The following is an 18,821-nucleotide window of genomic DNA, read 5'->3' as shown; positions in this document are numbered from 1 at the left end:
TACCAATTTGATGCAGTGTGCGGCGTATGGTCTGAGCACTGACAGGCTGACCTCACGCCCCTTCAACCTCTGCAGAAATGCTGTCAGCCCTCATATGTCTGTTTCCCAAAGACAACCTCTGGATATGACGCTGAGCATGTGCACTTAACTTCTTTGTTTGACCATGGCAAGGCCTGTTCTGAGTGGAACCTGTCCTGTTAAACCGCTGTATGGTCTTGGCCACTGTGCTGCCGCTCCGTTTCGGGTTCTTGGCAATCTTCTTATAGCCTAGGCCATCTTTATGTAGAGCAATAATTCTTTTTTTCCAGATCTTCAGAGAGTTCTTTGTCATGAGGTGCCATGTTGAACTTCCAGTGACCAGTATGAGAGAGTGAGAGCAATAACACCAAATTTTATCACACCTGCTCCCCATTCACATGTGAGACCTTGTAACACTAATGCCCTGTACACACGGTCGGATTTTCTGACGGAAAATGTGTGATAGGACCTTGTTGTCGGAAATTCCGACCGTGTGTGGGCTCCATCACACATTTTCCATCGGATTTTCCTACACACAAAGTTTGAGAGCAGGCTTTAAAATTTTCCGACAACAAAATCCGTTGTCGGAAATTCCGATCGTGTGTACACAAATCCGACGCACAAAGTGCCACGCATGCTCAGAATAAATAAAGAGATGAAAGCTATTTGCTACTGCCCCGTTTATAGTCCCGACGTACGTGTTTTACGCCACCGCGTTCAGAATGATCAGATTTTCCGACAACTTTGTGTGACCATGTGTATGCAAGATAAGTTTGGCTCCTCCGTACGCTTTTCTTTACCAAGCAGACGTCGTCTCGGGCACTCCTACCCACTTGTGGCTGCTCGTTTGAATGCTGATTTCCACTAAGCCTGTAGGAACGCTTGGCTTGATCAGCCACTGGAGGTGCCGGGAGGACCTAAAGGCCCAGGCCGGGTATTGGCCACAAGCTTCCACAGCTTGTTTAGCTGGTAAGCCTTTAATCTATGTGGTGGTGGATTCACAGTGTCCTTAAGTATAGAGGATCCCTCACAGGGTGTTCTTAACCCTCATTTCCCGTTGGAAAGTTTCATGGAAGAGACTTTATATGCATTCAATGATTATTTTCTATTTTTATTTAAATCCCATGGATTATTTTTATATGACCTATCCATTTGTTATATTGGATTATTTTTTGCTTATTCAAGAAGTCACATGTGTGTGTTTCCTCTGGACTATATCCATTTGTATTGGTTTTTCTTGCAGGTTATGCTCTAAATCACTATCTTATGTGTATATATGACTGTTCATTGCCTGCTCACTACATTGTGTATTTATTATTTTTTTCTCACTATTAGCGCAGCTCTTTTTCTTAATTAAACAGGTGTATCTAATAAAGTGGCTGGTGAGTATATATACTGTATATACACAATGTTTAGATTCATATTTGTCCAACATTTGTAAATTATATTTATCCTGTATTGCACATTGGCTCTCTACTAGCAGTATACAGTATATGTACTCCAGGGAGTACTCTGGTCAACTCAGAAGATACTTCTGCTTCATCACAGCAGCCTAGCATTATATTCAATAAATCATATATCATATGGATATCAGTAACTATTTTTAGATAAAAAAAAAAACATAATGGTTTGTTTGGAACACATTTAAAGATATTTAGGGGTACCGGAAATAAATGTCAAAAAGGTACTGGTAGTAGAGCCACACCAGGGAGTGCATGGTCACTGTAGGCTTTTAAAAAGGGGTATAAACATTAATAGGAGTTAACAAACACTCCTATGATATACCAACTATACCATATGTTTTACTTACAATACAGCTGCCTTTGGATTTCTCTGTGCGTTCCTTAAACTTCCCATTATTAAATATTGTGCTACGTTGATAGAGGCTTCAATATGGCCACCATCTGAAGCTTTAGACATGTATTCAAAGGCACGTGTCTGTGAGCAAGAAATATTGGTTTTAGTAATGTTTACTAAAAAACAAATGACATTGTACGAGATATATATTATATATATATATATATATATATATATATATATATATATATATATATATATATATATATATATATATATATATATATATATATATATATTTTCCTCTAAAATTCATGGTTTATAATTGAGAAATGTATAATTCAATAAGTGTTAAATCTTGAATAAATGTGTAAATAACAGACTGCACAGTACTAAGATTTAACAACTAATTCCGGCCATCCACATAAAGCTGAATAACAGATCATGAATACATTGATTTCAAATATTCTTGCAAAAATGGATTGTTCAACACAGCAAAAATAAAGATAAACTGACCCACCAATTTTTTACTTTTTTGGATAAAAAGATTTATTATTGATGAAACCACCTGAATTCTGCAATCCTATTCTTTCATTAATACAGATGTTATAGTGAACAGAAGTATTGTTATATGTATGGACAGCATAAGCCTGTGAGAACATTTTAGGTGCAAACACTGATACACATAAACTAGTGCAAAAGATTGACCACTTTTGCAAAAACAGCAATTTGCTGTCTTTTTTTAAATTACAAAAAATGTTTGTCAAAACAGAGAAAAAACTTGTGTACTAACTAAGCAAACATTTGCATTGTTTTCTGATGTTTTATGAAATAATTGTCTGCTGCAATTTTGGATATAATTTCCCCCCCAAAAAAATCAACACACTAATTATATATACTGTATGTATAACTTTAGATGACAAAAAAGTGACTCTTTTTTTTTCTTCCTTAAAATTTTATTGAAGTGAATAAAACATACAGAAATACATGTGACTTTTTCTGATTGAACCAATGCACAACCCAGGCTGGGGTAAGATCACAATGAAATATGAGTATATGCCATGGCCATTGGGTCTGGCAGCTTTTTTGTTCCACAACCCACACAAATAACAATCATTGATCAAATGTAAGGGTCACAGACTACATTTCAGAGCCTATTCTCCTCCTCCATCCCATATGGTGGCCACATGCGGTTAGATTTTAGTTTGCTTTTGTTTAACTACAGTATTCTAAATGTTTATTTGATTTTCCATCATCTCAAAGGGATAAATTGCTTATCATTTTGACCGTAGTGGCCAAAAAAATCTAAGAAAAAGGGTGGAAATGTTTCTTGTTTCTTATCGATGAGTGTGGTTCTCATTTGGCAAAAGTCAGAGATTGTATATTATAGTAATAAATAGGTGCTATTAAAAAAAGTACTGGTACATCCGGAAGAAAATTTTTTGTGGTCATGAACATTTATTTGTTTAAACAATTATGATAGAACAGGAATTCATGAAAGAATAATGCAAACAAAGGTTTAGCATTCTCCTGTATTATAATAACCTTTTAGAATGAACTTTTATAGGATAGTGCCTCATGTGATATGACACAATGATCGCGTTTGGTCTTATCCCAAATAATTCATCATTAGATGTTGGATGGTATCAGAACCTCGGGGCACGGGGTGCCACAATGAAAGATTATTGTTTTCGCAAACCACCATTCCCCTAAATACAGAAGTGTGCGGGAGTGACAGATAAGATCAGAAGCACACATTTTTAGATCTACACTTTTTATTCTTTCAAACAAAGTTTCTTAAGTCAATGATGGCATCATTGGTAAACAATTTCTCAGAAAAACATACGATCGATAATCCAACCTCTTATGACTAGCTATATACTTTACTGATAGCCTCAGGCTCCCATTACTGCAGAGTCCTTATACAGTAGGTGACCGCGATATTGTGTCAATCTCACCGCCATTATCGGCGAGATTTGACACCTGCGAGCCCTGTCGTGGGAGCTAGCGCCGAGCTTGTCGGGAAAGGATGTCACCCGGTGACCCCGCCCCTTATGATGTCACAGTCCCAGGGCATGATGGGACTGTGACGTCATAAGGGGCGGGCCACCGGGTGACATCACCCGGTGACCACGTCCCATGCCTATATAAGTCCTTGCGCACCGCTCACACAGCATTACAGCGGGAGAGAGCATCGTGTCAACATCGGAAGAAGAGAAGAAGGAACAAGACAGCGGAGAAGACCGGGCCACCGCTAGCAAAAGAGCAGAAGATAGCTGAGGAGCCCGGCAGAAGAACCGGACACCGGGAGAAGAGGCCGGAGAGCGGGAGAAGAACCGGACACCGGGAGAAGAGGCCAGAGAGAGCGGAGAAGTCGGAAGAAGACCCCCAAAGTCGGAAGAAGACCCCCGGAGCTGCCTAATAAATTACTTTAAAAACCTGTCTCAGGTCTCAGGGAAGCCTTGCTAAAAATGACTAGATCTACAACTCATGATACATTAGTATGATAGTCAATGGGAAGAATGCTCCTTACACTTGTAGTCATTGGGAAGAATTAGCCCCTTACAGATAGCTAAAAAGATTAATGGTGTCAATGGGAACCTATCTGAGAGGCCCTTGAAGGAACCAGAGGATCCCATAGAATCCATGGAAACCTGGTTGAGAAACCCTGATCTAGAGGCACTCCTCCTCCCAGTGTCTGCATGTAGATTATAAGGCTAAAATCAGTAGTGGAAATCTGTGGGCAAAACTTTGTGTTTTTTATTGACACTTTTTCCCCCAGGTGAATGGGTAGGGGTACGATGTACCCCATACTCATTCACATAAGGTGGGGGGCCGGGATTCCGATAAGCCCTCCGCCCGCAGACCCCGACAACCAATGGCCAGGGTTGTCGGGAAGAGGCCCTTGTCCTCATCAACATGGGGACAAGATGCTTTGGGGTGGGGAGGCCGCAGGGCGCCCCCCTGCCCCAAAGCGCCCACCCCCCCCATGTTGAGGGCATGCAGCCTGGTACGGTTCAGGAGGGGGGGGGGGCGCTCGCTCGTCCCCACCCCCTTTCCTGACCAGCCAGGCTGCATGTTCGGATAAGGGTCTGGTATGGATTTTGGGGGAGGGACCCCCACTCCGATTTTTCAGCATAGGGGGTTCCCCTTAAAATCCATACCAGACCTAAAGGCCTGGTATGCTCCTGGGGGGGAACCCATGCCGTTTTTTTGGCACGGCGTTCCTCCTCATGATTCATACCAGACAGCTGTCAGCACTGCTTGTCGCTCATCGCGAAAGGAAAAAAAAAGTTTTCCTTTCCCGATGAGCGAGCCAGCGCGAGGTGCACAGTACCCTATCACCGAGAACCAGCACGATGGGATTGCGCTGGAAACACATTCTCGCTGTTAGGTACTGTATTTTTTTTACCACCATCTAGCACTAACCACTTCTCCCTAAAAATAATTTTCCTGCATGTTTTAGTCTGAAAGAGCAGTGTGATAACGTGACAAAGTATGGGGTGACTTTAAAGCTTACTTTCTTTGGTTCCAATGTACAGCACTAAGTGCCATCCTCATGGCTATTCTCTATAATAGTATATGAATACCGACCCAATGCACCCAAAGTCGCATACAAAAGGCAACAATTGTAGCCCAATCATGATACATACTCAGTGCTCCCAGATTGCCAGTGAACTGACAAAAATGGCAAAATACACATTTGAAAGACATCTGATTGACATTGCAATTTCTATTTATTTGTCTCACCCAGAAGTGTCCTGATCACCAAGACCAGCCTTAGAATTTAGAATCTAGACCAACCTTTACAACACAGAGCCTTGAAATAACTTTCAGGTCTTAGGAAAGCCCTGCTAAAAAAGACTAGATCTACAACTCATGATACATTAGTATGATAGTCAATGGGAAGAATGTTCCTTACACTTGTAGTCATTGGGAAGAATTAGCCCCTTACAGATAGCTAAAAAGATTAATGATGTCAATGGGAACTTATCTGAGAGGCCCTTGAAGGAACCATAGGATCCCATGGAATCCATGGAACCCTGGTTGGGTAACCCTGATCTAGAGGCACTCCTCCTTCCAGTGTCTGCATGTACATTATAAGGCTAAAATCAGTAGTGGAATCTGTGGGCAAAACTTTTACTCTATTTAAATGCACAATTATAGCCTGGATTTGTCAAACTTAAAGAAATACATTGAAAAAACTGGTATGTGTCTAAGGGCCTTAATGATGAAAGGTCCCTTACCTTCATGTACAGTATCTGATTCATTCGTCACATCATGACAATGTTCTCCACATATAAAATCCTGTCCTGGCAGCACATTGACTTAGTTATTGGCACTCCTGCCTGCAGCACTGGGGTCCTTGGTTTGAATACTAATCAGCACACTACTTGCATGGACTTTGCATGTTCTCCCTGTGCTTGTGAGTTTCCTCTGGGTACTCCTGTCTAAATTGCACCTAGTATGAGTATGCATGTGAGGTAGGGACCTTAGATTCTAAGCTCCTTGGAGGCAAAAACTGATGTGAATGTACAGTATGTAAAGCGCTGCAAAAATTGTGGGCTCTATATAAATACCTGTAATAAATAGTAAACTAGTCATCATGGAGTCAGCGAGCAGCACCACTTACTTCATTGGCTCCAGATTCTGGAGAAATGCCATGCAGATGCATAACGCCAAGATTAAATGCTGCATCAGCATTCCCCTTATCGTAAGCTTTGCTCCAGTACTTCACAGCCTTCACATTGTCTTTCTTGAAATTATGGTAATACCAGCCCAAGCCATTCAGAGCCTCCACTTGTCCCTGTGGGCAAAGGCAGATAGGTAAGATATTCAATCCATGTCCAACACATATTATATCGTTCCACAATTCCTAAGGAGACTGAATGTATGGGCTAATAATGTATAAAATATTTTTTCTTGTGAATACAGTTAAAGTGCTACCTTTTTAAAAACATGAAGCATCCCTTGGTAGATTCTTTATGATAATAAACAAATATTCTCCAAAGTAATATTTTCCATAAGGTCTTTTGAGAGGGTCCTAACACAAACTATTATAGACATCCCCTGGAAGTTCCAAGAACTAAAAGAAACTGAGAAGTGATTCAACCCACCAAAAACCTTCTCCAAGGATTGCTACACTTCCGGTTTCAAAACCGGTTATTGTGGTAACTAACCAAACCTAAAATACCCTGCTCTCCATAGATCATAGGGGCAGCATACCTTGTTTTCTACTTACAGAAAAAAAAAAAAAAAAAAAAAAAAAAAAAAAATCACCTTAGAAGCAGATTTCTTCATTAACTCCAAAGCCAGTCTCTTGTTTTTTGGCACACCATCACCCTAAAGACATAGGCAAAAGCATTCTTTAATGAAAGCATTATATTAAGGGTATTCATTACACATTTGTGCATACATGTAAAGAGCCACCATGACCCACGGTGCAGTACGAGGACGGGTGCTTTGGGGATCATTTTTTGGGAAAAATCCTTAGACATTCCCCTAATGCATGCAGGCTGCAAGGGGCTGCATACTCACATTTCCTTGGTATGTGGATACCAACCTGCCTAGCATGGTGGGCTGGATAGCGCTGGGAGGAGACGTCAAAAAAAAAAAAAAAAAAAAAGGGGCAAATCATGTTTAATGAAATTTTCGCACAGGAGAATCTTGTTTGATGCAACATTTCAATAGCAAATGTTGTGCAAATCGCTGTTACAAATGTGGAAAAATTTAATCTTGTCCAAAAAAGGGTGAAGCTTAGGCAAAAATTGTGAAACTTGGCTAAATATTATGATAAATATTTTGCTATTTTTTAATCTTGAATTTGCTTGCACATGTTCACAGTACATAGAAATCTATAAATCTAAAATCACCATTGTTTACAGCATGTCTCTGTGTGAATCCTCCAAAAATACACCTATCTATACAAAAATAGGAAGGACTCTATTGCCTCCTTGTGGCCAATTCTCTAAACTACTAAGAGCAATATACAGAATAGGAGAAGTTATTGACAACATACTTTAAACAGCAGCACGGCATAATCATACATCAGCACTGGTTCTTCGTTCTCAAGAGCTCCTCGTTCATACCATTCTATGGCTGCTCTGGTGTCCTGGGTCACACCCTGCTGACCCCAAAAAAGCATTTGGGCGATTCTGTGCTGCAAGACAAATCAAAAAACAAAAAGAGTATAGAAGACAAAAAAAAACCCCAAAAAAACATAAGACAAGTTGCTGGATACAGCATAGACACAACATAAAAATGATTAAAAAAGCTTACCTCTTGGTATCAAAGGAATGTGTTCGTAATCTGGAATTCATTCAGCACTGAAATAAATATTTCAGTGTACATAACCTATTATTTATTTTACACTGATTTTGTTGATAAGAATCTACAGGATAAAATGTACCCTTTGTCATCCATGACGCCTTGGCTGTTTCAGTCACATTATGATAAACTTAATTCTGGTATGTGAACAACAACAAACAGGTCTTTGTGATAAGGTTTTGAGTCTATTTTATTTTAAGTCAAATGTATCAGGTTTTTAGCTGATATTTTACATCTGTTTTGCTACTGTAACAGGCTATACAAGTTGCACCAGTAATGCCGGATTCTGACTCATTCACTTGTGTGTGTAAATATTGGCTTGAGCTAGTGAGCTCTGTAAACAATGGGCTTTTTTTTTTTCAACAGCAGGTTATGAAAAACTAAAAGAAAACTAAAGCTCCACCTTAATTTTTTGTTTAATTTCAAATATTTTTTTTTCCTGATAACAAAAAATATATACAAACGAATTCAGATTGATTTAGGGCCTATTCACACCAGAAACTGCACATAACTGTGCATTATGACTGCATGTTTACATGCATTTTGAAGCGCACTTGATTGCGTTTTGCATGCCTTTTGTGCTGCGTTTGCAGTGTCTTATTCTATACATTTTTGGCTTGGCTTTCTTGGCTTAAAGGGGTGCGGTGCAGTGCATCTGAAGCGTGTTTGTAGCGCATTTGTAGCGCATTTGTAGCGTGTTACCTGCATTTGCGGTGCAGAAAAATACAGCATGCTCTACTTTTTTTTTACTGCGCTGAACTGCACTGCAATGATGTGAACTATGTCTGTCCAGCGATGTCCACGAATCCCTCAGCCATCCGGGACTCTCCCTCCTGATTGGCTGAGACACAGCAGTGGCGCCCAAGGCTCCTGAGGCTGTCAATCACAGTCAGTTAACCAATCAGGGGAGAGAGGGGTGGGGCCGAATGGCAGCTCCGTGTCTGAATGGACACATGGAGCTGCAGCTCGGCTTGGGTGCCCCAATAGCAAGCTGCTTGCTTTGGGGGCACTCAACAGGAGGGAGGGGCCAGGAGCAGCGAAGAGGGACCCAAGAAAAAGAGGATCCAGGCTGCCCTGTGCAAAACTACTACACATAGGAGGAAAGTATAACATGTTTGTTATTTTTTTTAAACAAGACTTTACAATCACTTTAAAGACTATAGGTCTAATTCACAAAGCTATAACCTATGTGTTAGTTTTCATAATGATGTTCAGCCATGTGATTGGTATTTTCAGCATCCCCTGGTTGTAATTACTGAAACCAATAGTCAATATAGCTTAGTAAACTGAGGTTTAAAAGCGTTACAATCATTAACATGGTAGCATTTTGCATATAATGTTCATGGTACCTGGGCATATGGATCTCCTCTCTCTGCGTTCTGTTTAAGCCACAGAAACAGGTCATCATTCTCCCTGGTTTGCTCCTTTAAAATATTGTCATCCATTAACCGTATGGTTTCTGCAAATGCCTTAAAGGCGAAATAAAAGTCAGCTTCGAGGGAGAAATTATACAATTTTTATTTTATGATTGCATACCTAGATAACTATAGCATACGACGTGTGCATAAAACTTAAAGTCATCAAATATTCAGAATGTTGACACAGGGAAAGATAATAATGTACAGGACTCTGGTTGCAGAAAAAAAACACAAGTCACAGCAATCGTGACATGCGAGGTATAAACAGCACCACACCCTATCTGGCTCCCATGCATGAAAGTGTTTGCTGTCCCAACCCATACTTTCAACACACCGAGCTCCTGCACACAAAGGCAACTAAAAGAGTTGTGTTGATGTAAAGTCCCGTCTCCTTCTCCTTCTTAAAGAGCTTACCCTTTGTCACTATTAAGTATCTAATGCTGAAAAAAGCTGTCCTGCTTCTCACATAAAGGAAGGAACAATAGTTTACACTTATCCTCATTTATTATTATAAATGTGCCATCAGGAAAATATAACGGACCACCAAAATTAATTTAATACAATAAGAGTATAATTTTATTAAATATGTAATGCTAAAAACAAACCTGAAAATAAGTCTAAAACATACAAAAAAGTATATGCATAAAATGTCTGCACAGTGTTGTGGACTATATCAATACATGTCTAATACTGTCAATGCATTTCGCAGACTAGGATGCACAGTGGCTGTCTTCGAGTCCATAACCCTTCATTCTATCAATAAAACAAATATGTTTTGGGCCTATTTCAGGCTTGTTTATAGCGTTTTGTATGTAATACAAATTAGACTTTTATTGTGTTAAATTCGATTTGGTGGTCCATTATATTTTTCTGGTGGCAGGTTTAAAGTCTTTTAATTTTCAAAATTTTTATACTTGTTAGTTACATAGTTAGTCAGGTTGAAAAAAGACACAAGTCCATCTAGTTCAACCATAAATAAATAAATAAAATAAAAAGTATCATACAATCCCATATACCCAATCCTATACCCACAGTTGATCCAGAGGAAGGCGACCCCCCCCCCCCCGAAAAGCAGGATCCAATTTGCTACAGCAGGGGAAAAAATCCTTCCTGATCCCAGAGAGGCAAATCGGATTTTCCCAAGATCAACTTTACCTATAAATGTTAGTACCCAGTTATATTATGTACATTTAGGAAAGAATCCGGGCCTTTCTTAAGGCAATCAACTGAGCTGGCCAGAACCACCTCTGGAGGGAGAGTATCCAAGTTAGTATTGCTTGGACACCCACAGGGAAATGTTATGACCATTTTTATGATTGCTTGAAGACACCACTGATCACATTTTATCTACTAATTCATTATTATATTCACCTACTGTTAAAGGAGAGCTGTACATTTTTAATAACCCTCCCACCTCCCTAAGCTAAACTGCACCAACCCCCTCCTGCTGCTTACTTACCTTAGTACTGGAGCCTTGGCCTCCCCCAGTGTTTACAGCCACTTCTGGCCAACATCTTTTTAAGGCTGGCCATGATGCCCCATTGACTTTGAATAAAACCATCTACTGAGACTTAGCGTCTATTCAAGTCAGACACAGGCAAAGAGATTTTCATTAGAAGAAGCTATAAATACTAAGAGACCACAGCTATAGTACTAAGGTTTATTAAAGAGAAGTATGAGATTTTTATTTATTTTTTTAATCATACTTACCCAAGTGGATGCAGCATTGGACGGATGTTGCATCTGTCTCCTGCCCACACTAACACTGAGAACCGAGCGATCAAACACTGCCGATTGCTTGGTTCTCAGAGCTCCTTGAGCAGAGAGCTGGTAACTGTCAGTCATTGGCTCTCTGCTCTGCCCCCTCCTTGCTTACTGGATCGATGGGCTGTGGAGGGGGGGGGGTGGCTGACTCAGCCTCTCAACGGCTCGCTGAGAGGCTGAGCCGGGTACTGGTCCAGGCGTGTGGGTGGATCCCGACCATATGGTCACGATCTTTCCTGAGCCAGGACTGGCTCTGTGACGTCAGCCGACAGTGGGCTTCAGCCTGCTGTATGCTGAAAACAGGGCGAAGGAGTGCAGAACGAACTGCACTTCTGTGATCCACAGGAGCAATGAGGCCAAACAAGCTTTGGCTGTACTTCTCCTTTAAAGAATCATAAATCATTACCTACATAATAATCTGAGCAAGTTAAAGCCTGAATTGCCAGAATCTATTTCCCTATCAATTTACCAATCAAGGAAAAATCCTGCCTGAGCAGTTGACAACCAGTATTGGTTCAAAGAGGATAACTAACTGTAAACTATTTGTTGGTTGCATAGTTTGGGGATATTTACTAGTTGCAATCAGTGAGTGTGTTAAAGCGGAGTTCCGCCCAAAAATGGAACTTCCACTTTAAGGGAAGGTGACCCCCTGACGTGCCACATTTGGCATGTAATTTTTTTGGGGGGGGAGCCGTTACCCTCTTTTTAGATAGTTCCAGCTCCCACTTCCTCCCAGCGCACCGCGGCACCGGAAGGGAGATCACCTCTGCCCCCTCCCTCTCGGCAATCATCTGGGACACGTCACACGTCCCAGATGATTGCCTGGCCAGTCACGGCAGGCCGCGTGGCTCGCGCATGCGTAGTGCGTGCCTGGCTGTGTAGCCACAGCCGGGCGCCCACAGTGACAATGCCGGCGCCGCAGAGAGGAGGGGGAGATAAGTGGGGCTTCGTTCCCCCGCATCGCTGGACCCTGGGACAGGTAAGTGTCCGATTATTAAAAGTCAGCAGCTGCAGTATTTGTAGCTGCTGACTTTTAATTTTTTTTTAAGCGGAACTCCGCTTTAAGGTTAATCTTCTTCAGCATGCTGAATTATCACTGTAATGCAAACTATCCAAATAGGCTGTGGTATGTATAGACTGGAATATGCACATGCAAAGCTTAGTGAATCTGATGTGGAATACCTCTCCCCCTCTCTAGCAGATATGGCCCTGTATGGAATTATATTCAGACAGTAGCAGTCAACAAGTGAAAACGCAGTGCTGGGATTTCTTTTTAGAAAGCCTAGTATGCTCCTCACCTTACATGTTATAAAAGCATTCCATATTAATTGTTTAGTTATAAAATAAAGATTGTGTAAAAAGAATAAAACATTGCATGAATAAACTTGCAAACATAAAAAAAAAAAAAGAAATAAGTAAAAATAAGTAAACAGAGCTGACTAAATCCATTACAGATAATGTTTTAAGTATTTTAGAATAAGGCAGGCCATAGAACACAGTGATTATTGCTAGCTATATTGCTATAGCCACTGACAAAAAATCCGACATGCTGGTTGTACCCAAGTCGATTGATGAATCGACTTGGGTAAAACCAGCCTGCCCATACATGATTCGAACCGTCTATGGCCGGTTTTAGTTTCCGGGGCACCAGCACATTCAGACGCTTTATCTAACCACTGGGTGGCTGCATGTTTTGCTGATGTGCACACTCCGGAATGTGGTCAAAATTTGAGCCAAACGTTCGGTTTGTACAATGATCAATGGAGCAGGTCAGATGACAAATTGAAGACCTGTGTAGTAGGGTTTCAGAAGCGGGTCCTATGTAGTATGCTTTCAAGTTCTTCTAGGATGCTTTGACTCACATGTGAGCTGCTCTCATTTGTTTTCCAGCTGCTCCAGAAGTACATATTACCATGTACACTCAGCCACGTTATTAGGTACACCTACTCAATTGCTTGATAACACAAGTTGCTAATCAGCCAATTACATTGCAGCAACTTAATGCGTTTAGGCATCTAGATGTGGTGAAGACGACTTGCTGAAGTTCATATCGAGCCTCACAATGGGGAAGATAGGGCATTTAAGTGACTTTGAACGCTGCGTTGTTGTTGGTGCCAGACAGGCTGGTCTGAGTATTTCAAAAACTGCTGATCTACTGGGATTTTCACACACAACCATCTCTAGGGTTTACAGAGAATGGTCCGAGAAAAAGAAAATATCCAGTGAGCATCAATTGTGTGGATGAAAATGCCTTGTTGATGTCAGAGAATGGGCAGATCAATGCAAGATGATCGTAACAGCCAAGGTATGCAGAATACCATCTCTGAAAGCACAACACATCGAACCTTGATTCAGATGGGCTACAGCAGCAGAGGACCACACCGGGTGCCACTCCTGTCAGCTAAGAACAGGAAACTGAGGCTACAACTTGCACAGGCTCACTAAAATTGGACAATAGAAGATTGGAAAAAGGTTGCCTGGTCTGACTAGTCTCGATTTTAGCTGTGACATTCAGATGTTAAGGTCAGAGTTTGGCGTAAACAACATGAAAGTATGGATCCATCCTGTCTTGTATTAATGGTTCAGGCTGGTGGTTATATGGTTTGGGGGATATTTTCTTGGCACACTTTGGGGCCCATAGTACTAGTTGAGCATTGTTTAAATGCCACGGCCTACCTGAGTATTGTTGCTGACCATGTCCATCCCTTTATGACTACAGTGTACTCATCTTCTGATGGCTCCTTCCAACAGGATAACGCACCATGTCACAAAGATCAAATCATCTCACCACTGGTTTCTTGAACATGACAATGAGATCACTGTACTCCAATGGCCTCCACAGTCACCAGATCTAAATCCAATAGAGCACCTTTTGGATGTGGTGGAAGGTTCGCATCATGGATGTGCAGCCAACAAATCTGCAGCAACTGCATGATGCTATCATGTCAATATGGACCAAAATCTCTGAGGAATGTTTCCAACACCTTGTTGAATGTATGCCACGAAGAACTAAGGCAGTTCTGAAAGCAAAAAGGGGTCAAACCCGGCACTAGCAAGGTGTACCTAATAAAGTGACAGTGATGTGTATATGAGCCCTAATAGGTACATTCCATTCATCGTTTCACCAAATTTGCAATTCCAGCTGTACAACAGTTGCCTTCCTCAAATATATCTTTGTGATGTAGGAGCACTGAACCTTATAAAGATGCGTTTTAATGGGATGGGTGGTTTGTGGTCCTGGAGGCTGCTCACCAGCAATTGTGGGGTCTTGCTGGACCCCCAAAGCAGCGGCGCTCCCATCCTTTCAAAACGTCCTCAAATATATACCAGTTATTAGCAGGTAGGGTCCAAAACAAAGTACCGTATTTATCGGCGTATAACACGCACCCCAAGTTTAGGAGAGAATTTTAAGGAAAAAAACTTTTAGGAGGGAAGTTTAAGGAAAAGAAACTTACATTAAAATGCCCATCAATGCAGCCTCATCAGTGTTCATCTGCAGCCTTGTTAGTGTCATTGCAGCCTTTTCAGTGTCATTGCAGCCTTGTCCCAGTGCAGTCTTGTCCCAGTGCAGCCTTTTCCCCAGTGCAGTCTTGTCAGTGCAGCCTTGTCCCCAGTGCAGCCTTGTCCCCAGTGCAGCCTTGTTCACAGAGCAGCCTTGTCCACAGAGCAGCCTTGTCCACAGAGCAGCCTTGTCCACAGAGCAGCCTTGTCCACAGAGCAGCCTTGTCCACAGAGCAGCCTTGTCCACAGAGCAGCCTTGTCCACAGTGTCCCTGCAGCCTTGTCCCCGCCGCCGCCGCCATACACATACTAGTACTTTTAAATATGGCGCCGCGGAGTTCGGAGGGACTCGGGGCCGGCGGAAGTGAACGAACGCCGCCGAGATACACATAGCCGAGGGTTCTCGGCTCTTTCCGGCGCCGCTCACAGTCCCGCCCAGTCCCGCCCTATGATGGACATAACACAGGTCCAATGGCGGGACTGGGCGTGACTGTGAGCGGCGCCGGAAAGAGCCGAATACACTCGACTATGTGTATCTCGGCTCTGTGATTTCGGCGGCGCTCGTACAGCACCGCCGAGTCCTTCCAAACTCCGCAGCGCCATATTTCAAACTACTCGCTATGTGAATGTTGGCGGCGATCGCCGAAATTCACATAGCGATAGCGGGGATCGGCGTATAACACGCACCCACGACTTTCCCCTGATTTTAAGGGGAAAAAAGTGCGTGTTATACGCCGATAAATACGGTAATCTATTCTAATAATCAGTTTAAAAAGTGTAAAATTCTGCAGAGGAAACAAGAGACCCGTAGGTATTCTGGTTTACTAGAGATGTTATTTTTGGATTCGATAATATAACATTTCATACCTGTTCTGTGTGCCTGGCTAATCGGTCCTTTGGAGTTTTCTTTGCAACATTCATGTAGTATGCAAGTGCTAGATCTAGATCCAAACTGTGAGTGTCTATCCCTTGGAGATGCTTATACCCAAGATTCATCAGAGCAAGTCTATCATCTCCTTGTGCCCCAATTAGGCTATATAACAGAGCCTGTGCAAAGAAAGAAATACAATGCCTTAAATTACAGATGCAATTACCATCATGTATCCATTTAATATCCTTTAAGGTGGACCCATCAGTAACTTTACAAATCTGCATGAATACATTCCTGATATATAACAAAATACAATGGGTCATTATCAAGTGTACCTTTGACTTTGCAAACATTTCCTTAGTCTCCTCTCCATCAGTGATCAATTATTGAAACTTTCAGAACACGGAAAGTTTCTGGCAGATCAAAAGGGGGACTGATTTATTAAAACTGGAGAAAAAATTAGAACAAACTATTTTCTATAAATGAAAGGTGAAACTTGTCTGGTTTGTAAAAATTCCAAATTTGTGCTATTTTTTTTCATGTTTAATCAATCAGCCCCATGATGAGAGACAGCAGGAGATGGCTGATCTGTGTTTGAAAAATGATTGTGTCATCTCTGAATATGGATCTTAATCTGGGATTTAGATGATGACATTGGGAAAACTGAACAAAGATAGTGTTGGTCTTCAGGGGGGTAAGGAATATGAAGCAACTGTCAGGGAGAGTACTGTGACCTCTTTAAGATGTAATAAACACATTATTTAACACGCATGTATTTAACAAAATATACTATTTTAACGAAAAAAGTATTCTATAGCCATATTGGCATAGCTGTGTTGATCTCCAACTTGCTTTCCCAATTTACCCAAAAGTGCTAAGTTTTGGAGTACAGTCATTAGTTAACTTTCCGAAGAGCCTTGGGGATCTCTAAGGGGATGTTTGCTAAAGCAGAATTGAAGCAAAATTCCATCACTGGGCATACACTAATCAACTTCCATCCCTCCTTTCCACCCTTGCATAACCTTTAAAAAAATTCTCTAAAGCTGTTTTTTACTCTCTGGCACCTCTTCTGGGTGTGGAGACCGGTTATCTGGTGCTGTAGTTTGCCCCCACACCGACTGGTCCCCTTTTTGTGAAGGGATCACACCATACCATCGTCTGGAGTTCATTGCTGGATGGCCAATAAGAGATGTCCATATCACTTAGGCAGTGATGTTGATACCAGAAGAAGTACCCTCCTCCTCTACAGTATGAAAGATAAACGACCAACGACACAGCTTGTTTAGTGACAATGGATTTAAGTAATTAAAAGGAGCTTTTAGCTTAAGACTAATATAGTGGCTAACTGGGGGAAAGTTTCAAAAAGGTGCCTGAAGAAAAGCTTTAAAGATATATATCAAGTCATTTTACTACTGCTAGATCAATACAGTTGGCAATATAATTCTTTGTGCAGACCTGGGCTGGGTCAGCAGGCACACCTAGGCCAATTTCATAGACAATGGCCAACAGGTAAGAGGCTTTGTGATATCCACAGCAGCTAGAATCCATTAAATCAGGGATAGATGAATTTAGATGCTGGAAACCATCAGACAAGTTCTTTATAACACCTTCAAATATCTTCTTCCCAAAGGCAGGTACTGGATCTTTCCAAAAATCTTAAAAGAAAAATATAGAACACAGTTCATAGGTTAAATAATGATGAAGTGGAATCTTTCCTAAACCTGATTTGTAAAGGTGGAAATAAACTTCAGAGACAGTGCATAAAATGAATTTGGGTTTCTCTAAACACCCAACACTTTTACTCCAATTTTACATTCCTATTCCATTAAAGTCCAAGGTGCAGCATCTCAGTTATGCATGCCTATCTGTATTCTTAAAGTCTGATCAAGGTATGTCTCAAAAATTGTGCCTACACCTGGCCAAAAAAACCCCAGGTCTCTCACATGGGCAAACTTTACAATAACTCCTCCACTGTAGTGTCTATTACCTCTGTACAAGACCATTCTGGCTCGTCCTCTGTACACTTCTGCAATTCACTTTAATGTCACAATTCTACATTATCCATTTAAGAAGCAAGCAAACATTTGCCATATTGATTATAGAGAGCTGAAAGTCCTTCAGGCATAATAAAACAATGGTGACAAAAGGAAAGCTTCATCTTTTTTGGCATTGGCAAGTGACACAAGCTTTGACTACAGGGTGGATTATCACAATTACATTTTTAAAGACAATGACAAGGAAGTAATCGAGTAATGAAAATACTTACAGCTCACGGCCACTTTCACAAATGGATAAACATGGTTTCTGCACCTAGCACAGATATTGTACATTAAACCTTCACTTTACTATAATTCCAGCCATGCATGAAAAGCCTGGGTGTACCTAGAAGTATAGCAGAGCCTGTAACTGCAGATGGGCCCTAAGGAATAGGGGACCCTGAACTGTCTGGTTACATACTAACTAATATAAGTAGAATACAAAAGGTAGTATCAAATTTAATGAATATAGTTTGGGAAAGGAAGATCACTATATTTAGGTACATGCCCATGTAAACTATTCCTTGCTTGACCAGCAGTCATTAGCAGTTAAATTGCTTTTGAAAAGGAATATGTAAAGGCAGGGGCCCCTAATGATTTTGCTATGGGCTCCCATCACACAGTTTAAGCACTGATGTAAAGCTCAATGAATGGGACGCTTTTCGTGGATAAGTAATGTAGCTCTGATCTGAAATGCGCTGAAAAAAAAGTTCTAACTACCTGGTGTACCTGCATCAGATTAATTGTTGGGAATTACACCCAGGACCACACTTTTGTGATAGCTATGAAGTATCTGTAGTGGAGCCTGCAGTCAGCCTACACTGCTCATCATAAGCCTGCTAGCGGTTTTAAACATAGATTGTAAGCTCTAATGAGCAGGGCCCTCTGATCCCTCCTGTATTGATTTGTATTGTAAGTGTACTGTCTGCCCTCATGTTGTAAAGCGCTGCGCAAACTGTTGGCGCTATATAAATCCTGTATAATAATAATAATATTAATAATATGTGCATGACAGCCACTTCAAAAGGTGAGGAGATTCATATGCAAAAGGTAGTTTACCGCCTATTGAGAAAATTACTCTTATGCCGCG

At 41.2% G+C, this 18,821-nt stretch overlaps 1 protein-coding gene across 1 annotated transcript in view; it reads right to left on the bottom strand.

Moving 5' to 3' along the window:
- SEL1L3 (SEL1L family member 3) overlaps positions 1 to 18,821 on the bottom strand; it is a 112,409-nt gene that overhangs the window by 28,891 nt on the left and 64,697 nt on the right. Inside the window, exons 10-16 of the mRNA XM_073609138.1 lie at positions 17,151 to 17,350; positions 15,692 to 15,871; positions 9,492 to 9,611; positions 7,835 to 7,975; positions 7,096 to 7,158; positions 6,449 to 6,622; positions 1,829 to 1,956 (exon numbers count right to left, since the gene is read on the bottom strand). Of these exons, the coding sequence (XP_073465239.1) occupies positions 1,829 to 1,956; positions 6,449 to 6,622; positions 7,096 to 7,158; positions 7,835 to 7,975; positions 9,492 to 9,611; positions 15,692 to 15,871; positions 17,151 to 17,350 (1,006 nt within the window). The remainder of the gene's footprint in view (positions 1 to 1,828; positions 1,957 to 6,448; positions 6,623 to 7,095; positions 7,159 to 7,834; positions 7,976 to 9,491; positions 9,612 to 15,691; positions 15,872 to 17,150; positions 17,351 to 18,821) is intronic.

The sequence above is a fragment of the Aquarana catesbeiana genome, linkage group LG01, assembly GCF_042186555.1.
Source record: "Aquarana catesbeiana isolate 2022-GZ linkage group LG01, ASM4218655v1, whole genome shotgun sequence".
In the NCBI taxonomy this organism is placed as follows: Eukaryota; Metazoa; Chordata; class Amphibia; order Anura; family Ranidae; genus Aquarana; species Aquarana catesbeiana.
The sequence above is the reverse complement of the archived record's forward strand: the minus strand, read 5'-3'. Positions and strand labels throughout refer to the sequence as shown.